At 41.3% G+C, this 23,482-nt stretch overlaps 1 protein-coding gene across 3 annotated transcripts in view; it reads left to right on the top strand.

Annotated features, from left to right (window-relative positions):
• The window catches only part of CENPF (centromere protein F), a 65,160-nt gene extending 42,560 nt beyond the window's left edge, over nucleotides 1-22,600 (top strand). For all 3 annotated transcript variants that reach the window (XM_082612920.1, XM_082612922.1, XM_082612921.1), the window contains 8 exons: nucleotides 387-3,125; nucleotides 4,356-4,508; nucleotides 7,874-8,050; nucleotides 8,395-8,556; nucleotides 11,317-11,479; nucleotides 12,688-13,164; nucleotides 14,599-14,777; nucleotides 19,452-22,600. In XM_082612920.1, coding sequence (XP_082469046.1) covers nucleotides 387-3,125; nucleotides 4,356-4,508; nucleotides 7,874-8,050; nucleotides 8,395-8,556; nucleotides 11,317-11,479; nucleotides 12,688-13,164; nucleotides 14,599-14,777; nucleotides 19,452-19,655 — 4,254 coding nt within the window. In that variant the 3' untranslated portion in view covers nucleotides 19,656-22,600. The remainder of the gene's footprint in view (nucleotides 1-386; nucleotides 3,126-4,355; nucleotides 4,509-7,873; nucleotides 8,051-8,394; nucleotides 8,557-11,316; nucleotides 11,480-12,687; nucleotides 13,165-14,598; nucleotides 14,778-19,451) is intronic.
• The last annotated feature ends 882 nt before the right edge of the window (nucleotides 22,601-23,482 follow it).

The raw sequence follows: 23,482 nt of genomic DNA on the forward strand, positions 1-23,482 counted from the left end.
TATGTGGAATTTGTTAGCCTCTTATTTGATAATCCCAAAGAAAATTTATATTTAGGTTACCTAGCATATTGCTAGCAAGAAAAAAAATTTGAAATGTAACTACATCACAATTTAGATGATCAAGTAACTGACCCTGAAGGGTTTGTCTTCATGATAAATACCCAGTATCTTGCCCATAGAGAACACTTACTGAATGTTTGTTTAATTGTGTTGAATATTTGGATGGAGAGAGGTGAATTTGGTGGGAAGAATGCCCTTTGAAGAGATGTGTTTAGAAGAAGCAAGTAGCCAGTTTCTCAAAAAGAATACTATAATTCAGCCTATTTATTCTATTTTGATTCTTCTTGAAAAATAAAGTGCCTTCTCATTATATCTTACAACTACAGGCTATTCTGGGTGCAAACGATAGCTGTGACATAAGAGAATCGGAAGAATATACTTCAGAAACTAAAGAGAGGACACCAAAGCATGAGATTCATCAGATTTGTGAAAAAGATGTTCAGCAGGACCTCAGTCTAGAGATGGAGAAAATAACTAAGACGAGTGCAGTCAAACTTATAGGAGAGTGGTCCGGGGAGCAGCCCCCAGAAACCAGTCACGGGACCCCAGTGGAAGACACAGCCCAGGGCTGTTCAGAATGCATTTCCGAATTGTCACTTTCTGGTCCTGATGCTTCGGTACCTATGGATTTTCTGGAGAATCAGGTAACCATTCAGAATCTCCAACTGCAGGTAAAAGAGACATCAAATGAGAACTTGAGATTACTTCATGGCATAAAGGAACGTGACCAAAAAGTTGAAAGCTTGCTCAATGAAATCAAAGAGTTAGACTCAAAACTCAATTTACAGGAAGTACAACTAACTACCAAGATTGCAACATGTATAGAATTGGAAAAAATAGTTGAGGAACTTAAAGAAAAATCAGATTTCAGTGAAAAATTGGAATCCTTTTCTCGTGATAACCAGAGAGTAGAAAGTTCGGGAGGCCTCACTTCTAACTTAGAAATGGGCACAGATAAATTGTCACATGAAGGTATTGAAGATGAGGTAGCCAAGGTGACCGACAACTGGAGAGAGAGATGTCTCAATGTGGAAAATGAGCTGCAGAGGATGAAAGCTGAGAGAGGTAGCACAGAGCATCACTCCCTCTCTGCGGAAGCCAACTTAGAGGTAGTTCAAACAGAGAAGCTGTTTTTAGAAAAAGACAATGAAAATAAGCAGAAAGTTATAACCTGTCTTGAGGAAGAACTCTTGGTGGTCACAAGTGAGAGAGACCAGCTTCGTGGAGAGTTAGATACTTTGTCAAAAGAAAATCAAGAGCTGGATCAGATGTCTGAAAAGATGAAGGAGAAAATACGAGAGCTCGAATCTCATCAAGATGAGTGTCTACATCTCCAAGAGCAGCTGCAGAGTTTGGAAAAGGATTCTCAGGCACTGTCTTTGGTAAGAAGCGAGCTGGAAAACCAAGTCAGACAACTGAATAAAGAGACAGAATCACTCATAAGGGAATCCGAGAGCCTGCAGACCAAACTGAGTGAATTGGAGCATGAAAAGCTGACCGTCGCCAAGGCCTTGGAGGCTGCACTGATGGAGAAAGGCGAGGTCGCGGTGAGGCTGAGCTCAACGCAGGAGGAAGTGCACCAGCTGAGAAGAGGCATTGAGAAACTTAGGGTCCGCATTGAGGCCGATGAAAAGAAGCAGCTCCACATCTCAGAGAAACTGAAAGAAAGCGAGCGTAGGAACGACTCGCTTCAGGATAAAGTTGAGACCCTTGAAAGGGAATTGCACATGGCAGAAGAAAACCAAGAGCTGGTGATTCTTGATGCTGAGAATTCCAAAGCAGAGGTGGAGACCCTAAAAACACAAATGGAATTGATGACTGAAAGCCTGAAAACTTTAGATTTAGACCTTGTCACCATACGGTCCGAAAAAGAAAATCTGGTGAAACAACTACAAGAAAAACAAGGTCAGATGTCTGAATTACACACGTTACTCTCTTCATTGAAAAGTGTATTAGAAGAAAAGGAGCTAGAGAAAATACAGATGAAAGAAGAATCTAAAGCTGTGGTGGAGATACTGCAAACACAATTGAAAGAGCTAAGTGAGGAAGTAGCAGCCTTGTTTGATGACCAGGAGACCTGGAAGGCGGAAGAACAGAGTCTGGACTCCCCAGTGCAGGAAGTACATCAGCTGAGAAATAACATTGGAAAGCTGAAAGTCCACCTAGATACTAATGAAAGGAAGCAGCTCCATATCTTAGAAAAACTGAAGGAAAGTGAGCATCAGGCAGCTTTGCTTAAGGATACAGTTGAGAACCTTGAAAGAGAACTAGAGGTATCAGGAAAAAACCAAGAGCATGTGATTCTTGAGGCTGAGAAGTCCAAAGCAGAGGTAGAGACCCTGAAAGCAAAAATAGAGGAGATGGCCCAAAATCTGAGAGCTTTGGAGTTAGATCTCGTCAATACAAGGTCAGAAAAAGAAGATCTGACAAAAGAATTACAAAAAGAACAAGGGCGAGTGTCTGAATTAGAAACGTTAAACTCTTCATTTGAAAATCTATTGCAAGAAAAAGAGCAAGAAAAAGAACAGATGAAAGAAGAATCTAAAGCTGTGGTGGAGATACTGCAAACACAATTGAAAGAGATAAGTGAGGAAGTAGCAGCCTTGTGTGATGACCAGGAGACCTGGAAGGCGGAAGAACAGAGCCTGAGTAGTCAAGTAGATTCCCTTGAACATGAGAAGGCTCAACTGCTACAGGGCCTTGACGAGGCCAAAAGCAATCACATGCTTTTGCAGTCTTCTGTGAATGGCCTCATTCAAGAAGTAGAAGATGGCAAACAGAAACTAGAGAAAAAGGATGAAGAAATCAGGATACTAAAAAATTATATTCAAGACCAAGAGCAGCTGGTCTCTAAACTGTCGCAGATGGAAGGAGAACAGCAACTTTGGGAGGAGCAAAGAACAAAACTGGAAAATCAGATGGTGGAATTGGAGCAGAAGACCCAGGTGCTGCAATCCAAACATGACACTTTGCAGGACACCTTAGAAGCTCTGCAGAATTCTTCCAAGGATCTGGAGAAAGAGCTTGAATTGACAAAAATGGAAAAACTGTCCTTTGTTGAAAAAGTAAGTGGCTTTATCTCTGTACCTTTGAATGTGTTGTCACGCGGGAGGGTCAACCACTGTGTGAGTTGTTTCCTTCTGGATAGTGTTTGCAGTATTGGACCAAACTTTGTAAAGGCTTTTGGGGTCTTGAACTGTGGGGACATTGAGTTGGCTCCAGCAGTGGTGACCCTTTGCTTTGGCACACACTTCCGTGGGGCACTTCTATGGATTGGCATGGTTTTCACTGTGGCACCTGGACAGGGCAGAAGCTTTTGGGTTGTGCATGGTTCCTTTCTCATAGTACATCAGAATAGTAGCCCCCATACCCATACCCAGTTGAGAACCACTGCTGTAGAGAGTATAGCAGATATCAGTTAGAATCAGTAGGGATCCCCTTTGCTGCTGCCCTGCCTTTTTTTTGCCTTTAGGAGAAAGAACTATTAAAGATACTGACACAATTGTAACTGATAGAACCCTCATGGCTCCCAGGGCACGTCCTGGGGATTTTGTGCTTTCAGCTCCCTCTTTTGTACCTTCTCTTCGGGCAGTCTCCTGTTCTGTTAGCTGGTGTTTAAAGGGAAAATCTGCCATCTGGAAGCTTAATTATTAAAGAAAAATTAAGTTTTTGCCCTATACTTACTGACCTAGGAAAGTGATTCCTTCAAATTAAGTTTTTACTGGACAAATATTAAGAGACTGTCCAGAAAATACAATCAATCATACCTCTGTATTTTCCAAGAATTTCAAGTTTTTGTATGGCAGTTATGGGTGGAGACAGTTAGACAAACTATACCAGGCTGTTTCAATCTGATATAGGGATGAATGTAAAAAATGCTGCTTTAACTGGTTTTAATGAATCATAGTCATGTTTCTTGCTTTTTAGCATGGCATTGGAGAATTAGTAAGAGATCCAAGAGCTGACAGATTAAGTCACTGCCTCGTACAATGTTCTCTGATATTTAAGTTTAATTCAAATCATTACTTCTATGAAGGATTTTAAGACTTGGTAGTATTATCTTTCTTTGTCATTCCTTTCCTTATTGTTGTCTTATTAAATCTTGCAGAGAAGAAAAGGTAAGCTTACCAGTAGGTTTTGAGAATATTAGTTGAGTGGATTAGTAAAGGGAGGATTAGCTGGGTTTTATTTTATTATTGGAGGCTAAAGCGAATGTCGTGAATATGCTGTATAAGAGTGACTAATTTGATCAAACAGACAACCATAAGCAGATCCTAACGAAGATGAAATTTCAGGTAAACACAATGACTGTGAAGGAAACTGAGCTGCAGAAGGAAATGCATGCCATGGTACAGAAAACGACGGAGCTGAAAGAAGAATTTAGTAGGGAGAAAAACAGGCTAACTGAAGATTTAAAATTAGTGTCAGAAGAAATAAAGAGCAGAAAAGTAAGTTTCTCTGTGACAGATTCATTACACTCTGATAATTCTTGTGCACTCTCTCCTTGTTTGTTTTTGTTAAGACCTTCTGTAATGTACCAGACTTTATTTTTAGCTTTTGAAAAGAGTAACCCAAGTTTATGTCATGATCAGACCTGCAGTAATTTTCGCCATCCAGCACTGTCATGAGCCCGGAAGGAGTCAGGCGAGGCCCCTGAACACAAGAAAATACCTGTCATGGAGCCCAACTATTTTTTTCATAGAAGATGACCCTTGTAACTACATTAACGCATACCAGAAATGGATTTCATGCCGCTTTCAGTAGGCGTTGTCCTAGCCTGCCACAGATTACAAGCCAGAACATTGCTAGAGACAAATGCACTGAACTTGCAAAGAACTTACAAAGTAACAGAAAGAAAGTCATAGTAAGATGTAAAGTTGGAGCAGTCTTGGGGTGCTATTTTAGGGCAGGTTGTGGCAGAACTATAGCATTTGGGCTGCCACTCCCACTGCTGGTCCCCAATAGACATTGCTGATTCATGCGCTTTCTCCTGAATCTCTTTAACACCAAGTCTTAGGTAGCAGCTACCATGCATGCAAATGGTAAACACTCCTATATTCATGTAGTCCTTGTGCAACTTCATCCCTAAGTAATTCTCAGAAAAGGACAGCAAAATAGAATTGTGATTATGACCCAGAGTAATCACAAAAAGTTGAAACGATATTTGTAATGGCCTGTATAAGGAGTTGGGGAGGTTAGTGCTTTTCTTTAAATGTGGTATTTAATGTAATGAAAATTGAAAAGTTTTGGCATTTAATCTCAGCAATTGGCTCATGGAATTTTCTGGCAATGCTGTGTGGAAGGAGTTCCTGTGGATGATATTTGAGTCCTGCATCTGCTAAAATCTCCTTTGGTACTGAGCAGCCTGGGAGTATCCCAAGTATATTGTTATTTGTCTTTCATTTATAGGCTCTACTAAAAAGGAAAGCTAGGTGTTCAGCCTCAAGGCCATACATATGAGCGTGTTCGTCTGCAATGGCTATTCATTCTATAAACACGGCTAAGGTCAGAGGATAGAATGGTGGGCGATAGCTGTCCTGTGGTTCTTCCTGCACTCACAGAACTTACCATCTTGACATACAATAAATCATTACATAGGAAATATATCAAATAATCATAAACTGTTAAGTGCTATAAAGGAAACAAGATTCTTCACTGCAGAATATTTGGGAAGTGGAGTGTGGGGTAAGGAAGAAACTAATTTAGATGGGGTGGCCAGAGAATGTCACGTGCAGGGCAAGGCATCAGCCACGTGACCAACAGGGCAGACAAAGGAGCCTTCTAGGTCTAGAGAGCGGAGTGGTAGAATCTCTGAAATTAGAAAGATCTTTGTACATTTTAGAAATGGAAAGGAAGTCATTGTGTCTGGAGTCAGATGGAAAATACTAGGAAAGAAGTTTGGAGCAGTAGAAAGGCATGGTAAAGAACTAGAGTAGAATCTAAAGTGACACCAAACACGAGGCTGGAGATTGAAGGGAACGTTTAGGGTGGATACATGAACTTGGCTAGTTCAGAATATAGGTAGTGTTTAAACAATTATGGGAATGGTAGAAAACATAGATGGAGAAGAGAAGATGGCTCAGGGCCTAGCCCAGATGCCCTCCAGCATGTAGGGTGAGATGGGGGAAGGAAGAACCAGCAAAGAAACTGAGAAGACAAGATGAGGCCAACCAGGAGAGTGTCATGTTCTAGAAGCGACGCATGGAGGCTCTCTCAAGACCGAAGGAGTGGTCAGCAGCAGCAGATTCTACCTGGAGGTCGAATGAGATGAGGGCTGAAGAGTGCTCCTGGGATTTCCAACATGGAGCTTAACGAGGCCGTGAAAAGCCATTTCAGGAGGAGCTGGGATGAAAGCAGGTTGGAGTGGGTTGAGGAGTGAACGGTTGATGAGGAAGTGGACACAGCATGTATATAAACACATATAGAAACAGCTATTTGGGGTCAGGCACGGAGAAGCCAGATACCTCTAGGGCTGCAGGGGTTTGGTTTTTTTTTTTTTGCGGTACGTGGGCCTCTCCCGTCGTGGAGCGCAGGCTCCGGACACGAGGGCTCAGCGGCCATGGCTCATGGGCCCAGCCGCTCCACGGCACGTGGGATCTTCCTGGACCGGGGCACGAACCCGTGTCCCCTGCATCGGCAGGCGGACTCTCAACCACTGCACCACCAGGGAAGCCATAGGACTGCAGTTTTGATAGTCCTGCACAGTGAAGGGAGAGAAGGGCAGAAGAGGGGTGGGGGGCTTTGGAAGGAAATTCTTAAACTGATAGAAGATGGAATCTAAGCTGGACAAGGAAGAAGATGTAAGTCTGGAGGGGCTTGAGTGTGAATGAAGGTGGTGGTGATGCTGCTAATGAGGTCAAGAAATTACTGCACTAGAAGTACTTAAATAAGTGAGCCTGGGGCTTCCCTGGTGGCGCAGTGGTTGAGAGTCCGCCTGCCGATGCAGGGGACACGGGTTCGTTCCCCGGTGTGGGAAGATCCCACATGCCGTGGAGCGGCTGGGGCCGTGAGCCATGGCCGCTGAGCCTGCGCGTCCGGAGCCTGTGCTCCGCAACGGGAGAGGCCACAGCAGTGAGAGGCCCGCGTACCGCCAACAAACAAACAAACAAACAAACAAAAAAATAAGTGAGCCTGGGAGCCTAGGAGGGTTTGGTCCAGAGTGTTTTAGTAGCGAAACCGAGGTTTCAGAGATTCTGTGTTGCCCGTGGATGTAACCTTGGGCTGGAGCAAAGGAAATTGCCACTGGAGGTGAAATCGCCATTTAAAGTGAATACAGTCATCCCTTGGTATCCACGGGGCATTGGTTCTAGGCCCTCCCCAGATTCCAAAATCCGCAGATGCTCAAGTCCCTTATATAAAATGGCATAGTGTTTGCATATCACCTGCACACATCCTCGTGTATACTTTAAGTCATTTCTACATTACTTAAAATACCTAATGCTACCTAAATAGTTGTAAATACAATGTTAATGCTGTGTAAAAAGTTGCTGGTACACAGCAAATTCAAGTTTGGCTTTTTGGAAATTTCTGGAATTTGTGTTTTGGAATATTTTTGTTCTGTAGTTGGTTGAATCAGTGAATGTGAAATCTGGGGAAACAGAGAGTCAACTGTACATTGCTAAGGATTATAGCATTAACTCTATATAGATTGTCTTGCCTGTAAACTATTACAGGCAAGACAGTACTCAGTACTCAGTATTTTCTAGATATTGATATATATATCCAGTACTCAGTATTCAGTATTTTCTAGATGTTGATATATATATCCAGGTTCTTAATTATCTTCCCATGATTTTATTATTTTTCTCATTAGGGTCAACTGAAGGAGCTCATGCTAGAAAACAGTGAACTGAAGAAGAGTTTGGATTGTGTACACAAAGACCAGATGGAAAAGCAAGGGAAGATGAGAGAAGAAATAGCTGAATATCAGCTACGGCTTCAGGAAGCTGAAAATAAACACCAGGCTTTGCTTCTGGACATAAACAAACAGGTAAAAATGTGTGGTCTGGTGACTGGGGGAACTGGAGAGAGTGTGTTGACCATGGTGATGAGGCATTTTTTCCAAGAAGGTCAGTGTTCTGCATTATTATTATGATGTATAATCCTGTGAACATCCCATCCTATTAAGTTCCCTATCTTTCCACCAGTTACTTGCACGTCTTATTTTATGACTTGATTTTTTAAAAAATACATTTCCATCTTGGAGTAGAATGGTAAGGGAGTTGCAAAGACCATTTGTAATGGTCCCCGGAACAGCAGTTTCCTTTTTTTGTTTGTTTTCTTTACAATATTTTCACCTGAGCCTCCTGGTTAAGTAACATTTTTCTGCCCTAGTATGAAATGGAAATCCAGACATATCGAGAGAAATTGACTTCTATGGAAGAATGTCTCAGCTCCCAGAAGGTGGAGATAGACCTCTTAAAGTCCAGTAAAGAAGAACTCAATAATTCTTTGAAAGTGACCACTGAGATTTTAGAAGAATTGAAGAAAACCAAGGTATGTCCACTTATCATTACTTCATGACTTAGAATGGTTCATACATCTAACGGTGTTTTTTTTTTGTTTTGTTTTTTTTTTTTTTGCGGTACGCGGGCCTCTCACTGTTGTGGCCTCTCCCGTTGCGGAGCACAGGCTCCGGACGCGCAGGCTCAGCGGCCATGGCTCACGGGCCCAGCCGCTCTGCGGCATGTGGGATGTTCCCGGACCGGGGCACGAACCCGCGTCCCCTGCATCGGCAGGCGGACTCTCAACCACTGCGCCACCAGGGAAGCCCTAACAGTGGTTTTAACAGTATGAAATTAAGTGCTTTCATTTTAATTTTCATGAAAAAAGTTTTTTTGTAATCATAAATAATGTCATTCATCAGTTGTCTGCTGAGTTGTTTTTAAAAATTAGAGGATAGCCTGCAGTTCCATAGCTTGAATAAACTTCATTCATTGCTCAGTGAATCCTCTCAAAGTAGAGGATGTCAGAGACTTCTTGCGATGGATATGAAGATCAAGCCAATAACAGATCAGGGCAGGCCCCTCCAGGTGTGGATAATAATAATTTGGTGGTGAAAGTCTTGCATGACTGGTCTTCAGGTTCACTGCTGTCACCAAACCCACTTTACCATGGCTTATGGGGAGATCAGGGTGAGCCAAGCACTTGTTCAGGTACACGTATGTGTATGTTCTCCTTTTCTTTTCCATGCAAGGACCATAAAACTTTTTTCTTTATACAAAAAAGGAGGTGAGCCCTAATCTCAGGATTGTTAGACTGTAGAAGGTGCTACAGCAATTCTACCTGGAAAGGGAGGCTGTTTTGATACCCACAAAATTCTTTTCATAAAACGAATACCATCCAGAATGTAAAATATGGGTTTGTTTTTTTTTTTTTTTTTTTTTTTTTTGCGGTACGCGGGCCTCTCATTGTGGTGGCCTCTCCCGTTGCGGAGCACAGGCTCCGGACGCGCAGGCTCAGCGGCCATGGCTCACGGGCCCAGCCGCTCCGCGGCATGTGGGATGTTCCCGGACCGGGGCACGAACCCGTGTCCCCTGCATCGGCAGGCGGACTCTCAACCACTGCGCCACCAGGGAAGCCCCCAGAATGTAAAATATGAACGTGGAAAATAAATATTTTTCAGTAAAGGTCAGAAAACTAGGTATAGATTTCTTATGTTTACGGCCCTTATACAGTTATCAAGGTGAAGGAAATATACCAGTAAAATACAAACTAAGTGCAAAATAACATTAATGATCAATAATGTTCTGTTGCTACAAAATGAGAGATGTTAGGTTTAATAACAAGACAGAAGTAGCTTCAGGTCTAAGTTTTAATTTACTCACTTTCTCGTTTTTTTTAATCTTCGACAGTTGTACTGTGGGGAATGTCTATTTATATATATGCCGTGTACAAAATGGTATATTGTTAGTTGAGTCTATACAAATCTTATATAATTTTAATGAAGAAGAAGTTGATAAGCATTGTTTTATTTATTTACTTATTTATTTATTTATTTTGGCTGCACTGGGTCTTAGTTATGGCATGTGGGATCTTTGTGGCAGCATGCAAGATCTTTAGTTGCGGCATGTGGACTTCTTAGTTGCGGCATGTGGGCTTCTTATTTGAGGCACGCATGTGGAATCTAGTTCCCTGACCAGGGATCGAACCCAGGCCCCCTGCATTGGGAGTGTGGAGGGCTACCCACTGGACCACAGGGAAGTCCCAGCATTGTTGAAATTGAATTAAATCTATCTCTAATCCAATTACTGTTGGAATCAGAAATAGAAAGTTCTGAAAGTGCAGATTTACTGCAACATTGCTAATAAATTATTTCAAGGTGAAATGTGCGAAGAATGAAATCTACTTGTAACATGAATGCGATGCTCAGGTTCTTTTTTTTTTTTTAATAGTTTTGTCTGCCTTTATATGTTCATGGTCTCTTATCAAAAACTCTTAGAGCTAGATTGTTTTACAATTCTGCATTTCTTAGATATTGCATAATGCAATGCATATGCCACATATTACATAATGTCCCATCAGAATCTTGGGGTAATACTTCATAATCAAATTCATATTTCTACAGAAAAATGTATGAATATTTTTACAAGGTGGGATAAAGGAATAAATTCCTTCATATCTGTTCAAGTCAAGTTTTGCCTAGAAATCATTTTCAGAGCTTTTTTTTTGATTTTGCAATTGTGCTTAAGGAACTGTGAACATGTGCTACTGAGAAGTGCTTGATGACATAATTCTGCCACCATTCTATTCACTTTTTGTTTGAGCTGCTATAAAATTTAAATCTGTATTGTAAACCATAATATCATTTGGTCTTAAATTTGTGTTGTGAGCCATAGTATCACTTGGTGTGACTAAACAAATGCCATCTTAGGTATTGAAATTGTGCAACAGTACAGGTCACAAAAGGGAACAATTCTGTCATCTAGAGTGTTTGGCCTACCAAGAGTATGTGCATGGACCCTTGGCCCCTACCTCCCGGTGTGATTCCTATTGAATAAACACAGGCATAGTGGGCTACTTAATAGGACATTATATTAAGAACTGTGACTGATGCTTGCTGATCCTAAGAAAGGGAGTGACAAAACCACAGTGTCTACTGGGGGGACTTAGGACACTGAGCAGAGAAGATGAATTGTTTTGAAGATAATAGTTCTTAAATTTACAGCATATGATTCTTAATTATATCGTATTATTTTTCCATATGCTTATGAAAAGCAATTCAAGGTTTTAAGTGGAATTACTTCTGTTTTGTAGATGGAAAATCTAAAATATGCAGATAAGTTGAAGAAGGAAAACGATCGTGCCCGGGGGAAAATAAAGTTGTTGATCAAATCCTGTAAACAGCTGGAAGAAGAAAAGGAGATGTTGCAGAAAGAGGTATCTCATCTTGAAGCTGCACAAGAGAAACAGAAAGCAGGTCGGTGTTTACTGGGTCCGTCAGTGAACCCAAACTGTTTTCCACCAGTGAATCACACACTTACGGTGTGCCTGCGTGGGAAGTGTCGTTAGCGCTCTGTTCTGTGACTGCATGCTGATTGTCAGCCGTTAGCCGTTTTCCAATTTCAGAATTTTGTGCTTAGCTTGGGGTCATTAATAGGATTCAGAATGAAGCCTGCATTTTAAAAATAGAATTATTGCATCTTCTGTTCTATAAAACATACAAAAAAACTGGTAGCCCTTTCTGCTAATGAGCCTTTCCAAGAAGAGTTTCATGTGGATGTCCATGATGTAGTTCTAATGTAAAGGAAGACCGGCATCTGAGCTGGCATTGGTAATTTATAAACAGCTGATTCTGCTTGTCGTTGGCCCATCCTGGTGGGTCAACTAAATGGAAGGGTTGGGGGCTATATTTTTGGGTGTGGAGGTGAAATAAAAAAGAAAGGACAACTCTTCCTGTCACTTTTCTCCACGTACGCCCGCAGAGTGGAATGCTTTTTCTGTGTGGATAGATGATGGCAAGCATAGTATAAGTGGCTCTCTGGACCATACATAAATTGGCATGGGTGGGAGGTCAACAGTCTTGCCTGCTGAGGAGAGTACTCAGAATGGATTGGGGCTCCAGGGAGTGTCTCTAATGGAATCAGTGCCAACCAGGCAGCTATAAGTTACTGAGACCTCTTCCCTTATAGTATCTCTCAAGCCCTTGTCCATCAGATCCTCCATTGCCTCCAAATGGTTTTCAGAACTTTGGCCTTGTCTTATCACTGGCCCCTTCCTATCTCCCAAAGCCATTACAGCAGTGACTTTATATTCTCTGTCGACTTTTACTGTTCATTCCCTTACAATAGAAAGGATGGACAGGGGGAAATCGGGGATGTAATAAATTAATTCATTTGATGTCATATGATAACTACAAGAAGGTTTGATGGATTGGCTGAAATATGAGTTTGAGATTTTGGTGGGTTATGTTTAAGCTATCCCAATAAGTATGTAACTCACTAGAATATGTATGTTGATATCATCCCTCCCAAACAGGAACTATAAGAACATATATAGATAGACCTTCCGCCACTCTTCCCAAAAATAAAAATCAAGAAGCAAGTCTAAGGTTATCTGCTTGCTGATGCCCAGTGTTAATCAGAGAAGCGTCAAGTTACAAATGATGTGTCGCTTTATTTTTGACAGGTACTGTTGTGGATGCTAATGTTGATGAATTAATGACCGAGATGAAAGAACTGAAAGAAACCCTTGAAGAAAAAACCAAGGAGGCAGACGAATACCTGGATAAATACTGTTCCCTGCTTATAAGCCATGAGAAATTAGAGAAAGCCAAAGAGATGTTAGAAACACAGGTTGCCCGTCTGAGTTCACAACAATCTAAACTTAATCTTCGAAGTTCTCCTTCGCTGAATTCAGTTGTTCCAGGACCATCCCCAGTCCCTTCTGCTACTGAAAAGAAGTTATCATCTGGCCAAAATAAAGCTTCAGGCAAGAGGCAAAGGTCTGGTGGGATTCGGGAGGATGGGGGAGAAACCACATCTTCTACACCAGAGAAATTTTCTAAAAAAAGCAGGAAAGCAGTCAAAAGTGGTATTCACCCTGCAGAGGATGCAGAAGACGCTGAGCCTGAGCCAGAGGGACTTCCAGAAGTTGTAAAGAAAGGTACTCATAATTCAAAAAGTATTTGTGTTCTTTTGAAAGTGCTCATAAAAATTCACATACAAAAAGACAGAAGCATTTATTTTTTAGGTTATTGTGTAACAGTACTCATTGACCTTCAGAAGCAATAGTCCACTGTTAAATTGGTAAGATATATACTTTCTTTTCTGTCATGAGAGAATGGCTAAGATCTAGTTACTCATGTCACAGTACCAAAAGTACTAGGAGATTTGAAAAATGGCTGTCAAAAACCTGTTTAGAAATTGGTATTTCTGTGTTGAAAAATCCCCAAATCAAAGACACCCTTCGAGCTTTCCCACCTTTAGTCATGTGTGACCCAGGTAGTGGGTGAGCTAGAGGATGGGCCTGATGAGGCTGGACCCCTGGCTGAAGCCACTTACCAATTTTTTTCTTTGAAACCCACTGGTACTCCAGGTGCGGCCCAGAGGTTGGGTCCAGTCTAGGAATGTTTGTTACTGCTCCATGATCAAAACAATGTATAGAAATCAATAGTAAGAGTTTGAAATTTTCATAGTCCTTTGCTATTGTTGCAACATCCAAGCACATAATCAGTTCTCTATTAGATTCATTCTTATTGTACTATACAAAAGTATCATGCCACAGCAGATGGGAAATTACTTCCCACCCCTCCCCTGCAAAATATCAAAACCGATTTTTTGCCATAGATAGTTTGAGAAGCACTGCTCTGAGTAACTCTAGCCCTTAGGAAATCTAACCCCTAAATAGTCAGCTATCTCTTTCTCGTTTCTGTTTATTTGTAGTTAAAGGGTTAAAAACAAAGCAAGACCACATGCTGCTGTAGTTACTGTACTTACCTTAATGCTGTGTGTAACATGCTTTTTTTAAGTATCCTTGGCATTGCCCTTCTCCTCTCGGTCATCACAGGTCCTGTCAGTTCTCTCTGTGGAAGGAGATGATGAGTGTAGGGCAAGGTCAAATCTCTCCTCCCACCTAGTTTTTCTACCTGAGAGTAGTTACCTCAAGTAGCTGCTACCATTTCACATTTTCCCCCTTTCAACAAGAGCAGACCTTTTCTTTTATCTCTTTCCTTTCCATTTCACCCATGTTTTCCTCCTCTGATCCAGATCTTACAGGAAGGCCTGCTGGTGTGTTCTTCTTAGAGAAGTGCGAGTTAAGACATCCACATAAAAGAAGCAGGAAAAATTTTTTCTGTTTAATGTTATTTTCCCCATGTGGTTTCTTATGTTTCTAGTAAGAAAAAAACCTGTTAGTGATGTATTCAATTTGATGACTCCAGGGTAACTATGAATAAAGTGTGTCCATTGTCCACTGTGGCTAGGAGAAAGTGTTTTCGGAGTCACCCTTACCCTTGTTCAAACTTCACCTAGTGAATAGTACTCCCACCGTAGATAGAATTGGAGCCAGCAGTGTTGACAGTCAGCTTTTTGCCTTTAGGGTTTGCCGACATCCCAACAGGAAAGACTAGCCCATACATCCTGCGGAGAACAACCATGTTGACAAGGACCAGCCCCCGCCTTGCTGCGCAGAAGTTAGCACCATCCCCCCTAAGTCTCAACAAAGAAAATCTCGCTGAGACCTCCAAACCAACAGCTGGTGGCAGCAGATCACAAAAGGTAAACTACTGTGAACATGTATCTACCGTTTGAAATCCAGGAAATGACAGCATTATCTGGGCGAGGGTTTGACACTGCGCTGTCTGACTCAGGAGCTCTTCAAAGTCTGACCTTCTCCCTGGGGTATAAAGAAGTCAGTAGTGAGGAAAGTAACGAGCAGATGCGAGGATAAACATCACATTACCCTGCCGCACAATCCTGTCCTTGACCCAGCAGGCCACTTATAAATCGTTTGACGGAATTGGCGTTGTTAGATTAGAACTCAAAGGGTCTGTAAGAAAGTTTCGGGCAGTACCATCGAAAGATTTGGCACGGGTACTGGTCATTGCTTGCTTCACAGTTTTTCCCTCTCACCTGTCTGCCCCCCAGCTGCTGACTCTTTGTGTTTTATTATTCCTTTACTTTCTACAAAAAGCACATATTTCAGTAGATGTCTGGAGAAAGTAGCTCTGTTTATGGATGTCTCTATTTTGACTGTTGAGGGTAGGGAGGGCTGGGATCTTAGGGACCTCTCTGCACCTTGCAAACAGCCCAGTCACGTTATTTAAAGCATAGAGGATATTTGCTTCACAGATCTTTGTCCCATTACAATAATCCATACCAGCATCTACCAATTATGTATGCAAAGTATATGTATTTTATGGAACTCAAGTTTTATTTTCTTATTTTATTGTACTCTCCTAGTAAGTAGTATTATAAAAGGAGGAAGAAAGTAAGACTTACAAAGATTGAACCTGCCCAGACTTAACAACTACTCTCTCTCAGCTCCAGTCTTGCTCTTTTCCCATTGTTTCTCAAACTAGGGATTGCAGGAATCTTGTTGGAAGTTTCTAGAATGGCTCACAGATTTTTTTTTTTAATGTCGTGATTTTACTTTGATTGCTTACTTTGTCAGAGTTTAAGTATTCAATATGATTACCTTGAACCAGCCAACAAAGCTTTGAAAGTGTAGTAACCCTATTTGTGTAATGTAGTAATTCTTAAGTGGGCAGGCATGCTCCTCAGTAGGATTGTAGATACCAAAGACACTGGTGACTAGTTGCATCAAAGCAAGAACATATATGCACATGTTTGCTATGTGGATGTATAAGGGCTTTAAGGATTAAGGAATTTATGCCTACTATTAAGTTTGCTCATAACTTACATTATAATAAAAATTTGATTAACTCAGGAGTGAGGAAGAAGGGTCTGAGGTTTTCTTTCATTTATTAAAATGGGCCCATTCATGACTTGTATTAGAAATATTCTACTATTTTGTGCAAATTTCTTCCCCATCCCCACCCCTCCACCTACCTTTCTCTCTCTTTTTTTTTTTTTCCTCACTCACTCACTCACATTTGGATTTAACTCTTGGATGCTGGTAGCAATAGAACACTGAAGAGTACACTGGAGTAGGTCCTGACTTTCCAAGGGACCATAAGAACAGCTTCTTTTCCATAAAGCAACTAGCACCTTTAAAGAGTGAAGCTTCCAGGTTTGACTAAAGCTATTAACCACAAGCTAATTCCTGAAATGAAGTATTTGGCTCTTTTAAAACAGGAAATCATGACATAGGTAGTACCCTGTACCTCCTGCTATTTCACGGCAGCTCACTTTACTGTAATTACTCACCTAAATATCTGCCTTCTGAGTTCCAGTATGACTTCTGTGATGTTCCTGGTTATGTTTACAGTTTACCTGTGTCCTCATGTCTAATACAGATATTTGTTGAATGAATGCAGCTGTGAATGTCCTGAAGTGATTGCAATAATAGATGTTTAAAGGTGTGTTAGGAAATCACCTCATGAAATCATCATGGGTCATTTTTCCCTTCTTTTATGAGGAATTGATGTTAAAGCAGTTTCCACGTGGAGTTTAGACTTACTAAGAAAGAGAGCTTTGCACGCTAGGGGGCCTGCTCTCCACGCTGCTGTCGCATCTGCTGAGGACAGAGCAATAACCTGGTTGCCTGCAGACTTGTGTGCTTGCCTTAGCTACAGGCTGCAGTAGGCAACAGTGGTTATGAACTGCTAAGCAATTTTGTGCGCTTGTGCACATGAATGGAGGGTGGTTCCTCTTGAAAGAAGGTTATAGGGGACTTCACGATTAGATGCAAGCCTTTGAAACCCGGCCTATTGTTTTTTTATATATATATAAATTTATTTATTTTATTTATTTATTTTTGGCTGTGTTGGGTCTTCGTTGCTGCGCGCGGGCTTTCTCTAGTTGCGGCGAGTGGGGGCTACTCTTTGTTGCGGTGCGCAGGCTTCTCATTGCGGTGGCTTCTCTTGCTGTGGAGCACGGGCTCTAGGCGCATGGGCTTCAGTAGTTGCGGCACGCGGGCTCAGTAGTTGTGGCTCTCGGGCTCTAGAGCACAGGCTCAGTAGTTGTGGTGCACAGGCTTCGTTGCTCTGCGGCGTGTGGGATCTTCCTGGACCAGGGATCGAACCCGTGCCCCCGGCGTTGGCAGGCGGATTCTCAACCACTGCGCCACCAGAGAAGCCCCAGCCTATTGATTTTTAATTTAATTCAGCATTTTCTGAATCACCTTATAAAATGCTTGCCTCATCTGTTGAGCATATTTCATCATTCAGTTTGAAAAAAGAGAGAGCAAGGTGTCGTTTCCTAAAGCAGTTGCTTAGAAACTTGGGATTATGAGCCTTCGCCTGAAGTCACTGGCTGAGTGTTGAGAGATTTCCTAGATCGTTTAACGGAACCTTTAGTGACATCTGACAGGTTCAAAGGGGAACATGGGTAAAATGCGGATTAGGTGAGGACCATTCTCTGTTATGTCTCTGGGATGAATAAGCCCAGAGCTCCCAGTTTGCTGGAAACAAGGGAGTCGTGATTGTGTGTAGACTTGATCTGAATCTGGGGTTGGTAGTCGGCTCCAGAGGACCGTCCACTAATTATAGAAGATGATGGTGAGGCCGTCACCACAGAGTCGGTCAGCAGTTTCGTGGGGTCTTAGCCATTTTTCCTACTAATGAGGTTCATTTCCAATGAGCCATTTGCATACCTGCCCTCTCCCCACTGTGGCTGCAGACACAGTTTGTAAGACAGTCAGGGTATGGGTGCACTTAATAGCTTAAGTACCTGGTAAGTCCGACCTCACCTAGTTATGGGTAAGTCTGAGGCTAACTAACCAACATGAGGATCAAATCCAGAGTGTAAACTCTGATCACCGGCTATAGTTTCTCCTCAATTCAGAATCAAAGAAATTGAGTCTAGAGGGGGAGGCCAAAGGGTGGGCTTTGGCTATTTAATTGGGTTTCAGGAATTGAGTAGCTTAAATTCTCTTTCCCCAGCGTGATCTCTCCATCCCCCACTCCCTCTTCCCCCCGCTTTTAATGGTGAATCTAAAGGTTTGATTCTCCTGCATCTGTTGGGTTCAAGGGAAGTCTGTTTTTGTATCACTTTCTACTTTTAAAAAAAAGAGAGGAAAGAAAAGAAAAAGGAATGCCAGTAAAACTCTGTTTTTTTTTCCTTCAACTTTCCTTGGACAGTAATTTTCCATTAAGTCCTGATCCTTCAAGGCTTCTCTTTTTAAACGTCCTGCACATCCTCTGAGGTAGAGGCAAGCTTTCCAGGGATCTGATCTGTCGGCCAGATTTACTGTGTTTTCTATAATGAAGAGTATTTAGCTGCCTTTTAAGACCACGTACTTCCTATGGAAAGAATATAAACGGGGAAATAATTTCCATTCTTTCTTCTTACTGCTTCAGAAGGAGGTCACCGGCAGTCCACCGGCAGGGAGTGATGTGTCCCATAGCTGCTTCTCAGGCTTGGTACTGAGCACCCTTGTTAAGAGTCCTTCCTCTCTCTCTTTTACAAACCTTCCTACCTGAATTGTCTGCTCTTGCCTTTCACTTTGGTTAAGTGACGTGTTTCTGTGCTTCCTCTGTCTTGCTCTTCTTTCTCTTTCCCGACCCCATATCATTTTTCGCTACCATGGAAACCTCAAAAAAATCTCGACTTTACCAGCTACCCTGCCCTTTCATCTACTTCTTAAAGTCTCGCATTTTTGAGATTCCCTCTTTCTCTTAAAAGGCAGGACGTCAGAAAGGGAATCTACTTTTTTCTGGACTTTATTATTAAATAGCTGCCCTTCTGCCATAAACCAGACACGGGAATAAAACAACAATGTAAGGGGAATGATTAAAATGCTGGTATGTGAGGAGGAGGTTCTAGGTCTTTTAAATGTTGTAAGTAAAGCTTCCACTCTATGAAGGTGGTATTACTCATTTGGAATACGTTCATTTGAATGACAGCAGGGGCTCAGTTAAGATAAACGGAAGCTGCTTTGGGTTCTTACTTAGGCAAATATTGAATGTTTGCCAGGTAGGCATATTCTGGGCACTATGCATGCAAAGGTAAAGAGGACATAGTCTTTGCCCTCAAAGAGCGTACCTTCTGACCTGAGAGTGTCACACTGGCCTTGGGAGTGAGTTTGCGGCCGTCAGAGGTGTCAAGGGAAGCTTGCAAGGTGGCTGGCTGGTCAGAGGTTGTGTCCGACTCTTTTCACTAGCTTCTCTGTTAGATGGGGGCCTGTTTTCAGGGAAGAAGAAATGGTAGAACTGTACAACTCCTAGAAGAAGAATTTAACTTCATTTTTGGTGATCTAAGTGCTTGATTTTTCATGTTGTAGAAATGTGAATGTGATTTAAACCTCTAACAATGACGCTTGTGTTGCAGGTCAAGGTTACTCAACAGAGCCCAGTGGATTCAGGCACTGCCCTCCGAGAACCCACCACCAGATCTCTCTCCATCAGTAACCTTCCTGAGAGGAGTTCGGCTGACAGCCCCAGGGAGGGCCTGAGGGCCAAGAAAGGCCGGCTGGCTCCCAGCCCAGAAGCTGGCCCAGAGTCCAAGGGCAGTGAGAACTGTAGGGTCCAGTAGAAGAGCCCTTGTGTGTCAGCACCCCTGGAAGGTGGCTGTAGTTGAATAGAAGGCAGTGTGTCTGTGGGGTTTTTCTTTATTCAGGGAGCACATTATCAGAGGGAAGAAAACAATTCCTTATAAATCTAAATATGTTGGACCCTTTAGATCTCCCCTGTATAACAGTTAGAAAAGTTTGGAAGCACTGATTACCTCTTCATTGATATTCCTCTTCTGTAATGTATAATAGTCCTGTATAAAGCTTTTTGGTAAAGTTAACACAAATGGCAAGCACCATATAACAACTCCTGTTTTTATGCGGATTTTTACACTAAAAAATGCAAAACATTTTTTACTTGCAACAAACAGCTCCCAGGAAAATGTAAACTTGCTTTATGGTATTTCCTTTGTATAGTGTTAAGCGTGAAATAATTTTAGATCAAGACTTTCTTTGAGCTGAGTAAAACAAAAGAAAACACTGTTATATGTGTTCAAGGAAAACATGCACACAAATACACATGTGGGTGTGTCCCTCCTCTTCCAATGTGTTTTCTAAATCTTGGCTTATATAACCTGCACATATCTGTGTGTGGGGTAGTGGGAGTTGTGTGTTGATTTCTAATTAGCCTGGTTGCAGACTCCTCAGAGGTGTAGCATATTGAGTTTTCTGTCACTGTGCTGTTTCTGTTAAGACCAATTTGTTGCAGTATTTTGGTATGCATTCTGATAAATGGTGATCTTCTATTAAAGTATGGCATTTTTTCTATTAAAAAATTCACCTTTGTTTTCTGTAAAAATGATTCCTAAATATAAATGTACTATGAACATTGGTACCATTTCTTGCTAACTTTGCCAGCCTCTTATAAAAGTAAAAATGTTTTAACAAATGATACTACTATATTTAGTGAACGTATTCAGTTATATTAAAAGACGTGATTTGGAATATGGGTCATGAAGATTACGTAGGCATATAATATGTCCAGCCAGCGCTTAGCACATTGTGTGTACCCATTAAATCCCATCAGCAAGGATACAAGTATGTGGTATTTTCCAGCTCATTTACGGATGACAGGGTTTTGAAAATATGCAGGCATTATGAGCCATATCAATTCTAAAAACTTTGGAACAAGTCCTTGTGTCCTTGAATCAGGGTAAAGATGTTTTCCAGGACATGAGCTAGTAAAAGATAATTTGCTCTTGACTTTCAGTTCAGATTGATGTGTAAACCTTGACAAATACTATCATTTATATTTTAAAATTGTCCTTTGCCAGATGGCCTCTATTGTTGGATAATGCTTCAATAGTATTAAGCTACTTAGTATTCATCCACTGAAAGTGGTATCCTGACTTTCCTCCTGTTTTTTCTGTTGCTCGAGGTTGTGGTCTGGTGCAATATCCTTATCATAAATCATCCCAAGGCTGCCATGTGCTCAAGGGCATGGCCCAGAGTAGACATTGCTGGGATCAGGCCATCAGCTTTATTGGCTGTCTCCAGTTTTTGGAAGATTCCACTCAATAGGTCTGGCTGGGTGGTTTGGTGGGTCCTTGAAAGCATCTTCATCTTTTCCTAGGTGGACTGTAGTTGCTGTTCCTTGTTATAGGAAGTACTCAGCATGCCTTCCATTTTCATAATTGTAGAGAATTGTTCACAGTCTTATAAATGGACAGCAAGGACATTAAATATTCTTTTCCTTGAGCTAATAATACTTGTTACACTAGGAGCTGAGCTGCATATAGGATGAAAACTAAACACACTACAGTCCCAACTCTGAAGTACCTAATAAGCCAGGTGAGTCACAAATAAGATCCCGCTGACAAATCATATGGGGAAATAACCAAGTCCAGAGATCTAGGGATTTGATTCTCATCTGTTCAAAGAGGGGCTTGGTTGAGATGATTTTTCCCTTTTGAATACTCTGTAGGAACTGAGATGGCCCTTTGTGTTACTGGGGGTTATCAGGAGTCCAAAGGGACTATGCTCTCCCTCCCACTTCTGCTCACATAAGCTGCCTTCCCTTTAGAGGAAGGGGCTTTACGCCAAGTTCACTGACTAGAGAGAACACTGAGGGAATAGAACTTGGGTAGCTTCAGAAGAACCAGGCCGTTCGTTCTAATTAGAAAAGACTGAGGACCTGAAACTAGCATCCTACCTCCAGGTAGAGCTATGTATCTAATGGCACTATTCACTTGAGCTATGGCTCAGCTACTTAAAACACAGTGGAAAATTATAGTCATTTCACATGTTTGCTCAAACCTTACACCTTTGTGAGGCAGACATTAGGATCTCCATTTCATAGGCTAAGATTAAGTAAGAGACACGGAGCTTCTGACTCACGTCTGGAGAGAACTTGTTAATAATAACAATGTGTCTCACAACAAGCTTGCAAAACGGGGATTATCCTTATTGGATAAAAGATGATGTAGGCTCAGAGAGTTCAAGTATTTCAACCATGGTGTTCGTGAACATAGAGCCCACTCTATTTCTTGTTTATGTTGTTCCTCTCTAGGAGCAGTCTGTTCCAGAATAATTCTGATAGCACAAATATTCCTGTGATAGAAGTAGCTTTTCCTTTCTGTGCAATGGAGATGTCCTTCAGTCTAGGATGATGGCATCTGACTTGTGTTACCTTCTATTGAATTTTCAAAACCATAAAATGAGACGGGCTATAAATTTCAACTTCTAAAAATTGTAACTACTAACTCAGTGCATAAGCACTATTTATTTAAATAAAAGCAAATCTTTTTAAAAAGTGTTTTGGAAAACTTGAAAAATCTAAAAATTTGTAAGGCTTTGAATATGCAAGTTTAGTATAATGTAGACATTAAAAGTCAGGTGTCAGAATGCCTGGGCTCCCCAAGTGACCTTGGGCCAAGTTTGACCTTCACTATGCCCCAGTTTCTTCTGGTAGAATTGGGAATAATAATAATACTCCTGACGTTGTCATGATAATTAAATTAATCGGTTACTGTTTAACAATACATAGGATTTTGCACTCAAAATGTTGGTTATTCTGTATACAGATAAGTAGATAATTTTTTAAACTGCAGTTTACAATTGTTAGATAAATCTTCATCCAACACTACACATTAATTTCAGATGAACTTCTGTCCTACAAAATTCTCACCATTCTCAAAACCACTAATGCTTATTTTGCAGATGAGTTTAATCACTGTAGATTTGCTTATATCATTCAATTACTGATCTTGCAAATGTACTGTCCACTGGTTTTGGTTTTTCTTTGGTTGGCTCATTAAAAATACCCAAGGACAACAATTGCTGCAATTTTAATTACAAATGAGTTGTGTTGCTGAAGTTCATATAAACTGACCATTTGGAACTCAAAATACATTTCTTTATAGAATCAACATTGCAAATTGTGCCTAATTCAAGCTTAGAAAGTTAACTGAGTTCACACATAATATATTAAAAATGGGAATTACTTTTGTTTCAACTATCAGAACCTCCACTTACAGCATTGTTTTACTGGAAAAATATATTTTAAGCAATGAGTTACCAGAAACTAATTTTTCTACCCCTCAACCATTTTTTCTAGTGTGTTCCACCCTTCCCATCCTGTGGTGTTGGACAGGAATTCTCTAGTGGTTTCTGGAGAGTAATAGGTGCGCAGACTCCTGTCTGCCACATTTCTAGCAGCAGCCTGTCCCGGTATGAAAGGGAAAGGGACAGCTTTTATGTTGGTTCTGATGCTGCAGGTAAGGTCTGTCCTGTGTAATGCTGATGTATTTATGTGTGTAAATGTAAGTGGTATGTTCTATTGATGTTTTAGAAAATCACGAGGAAACACGCATATCCCCAAAGTTCATACATTTTTGTTGACTTGCAGATT

Source organism: Mesoplodon mirus (assembly GCF_964341445.2).
Source record: "Mesoplodon mirus genome assembly, chromosome: 3".
Lineage (NCBI taxonomy): Eukaryota > Metazoa > Chordata > Mammalia > Artiodactyla > Ziphiidae > Mesoplodon > Mesoplodon mirus.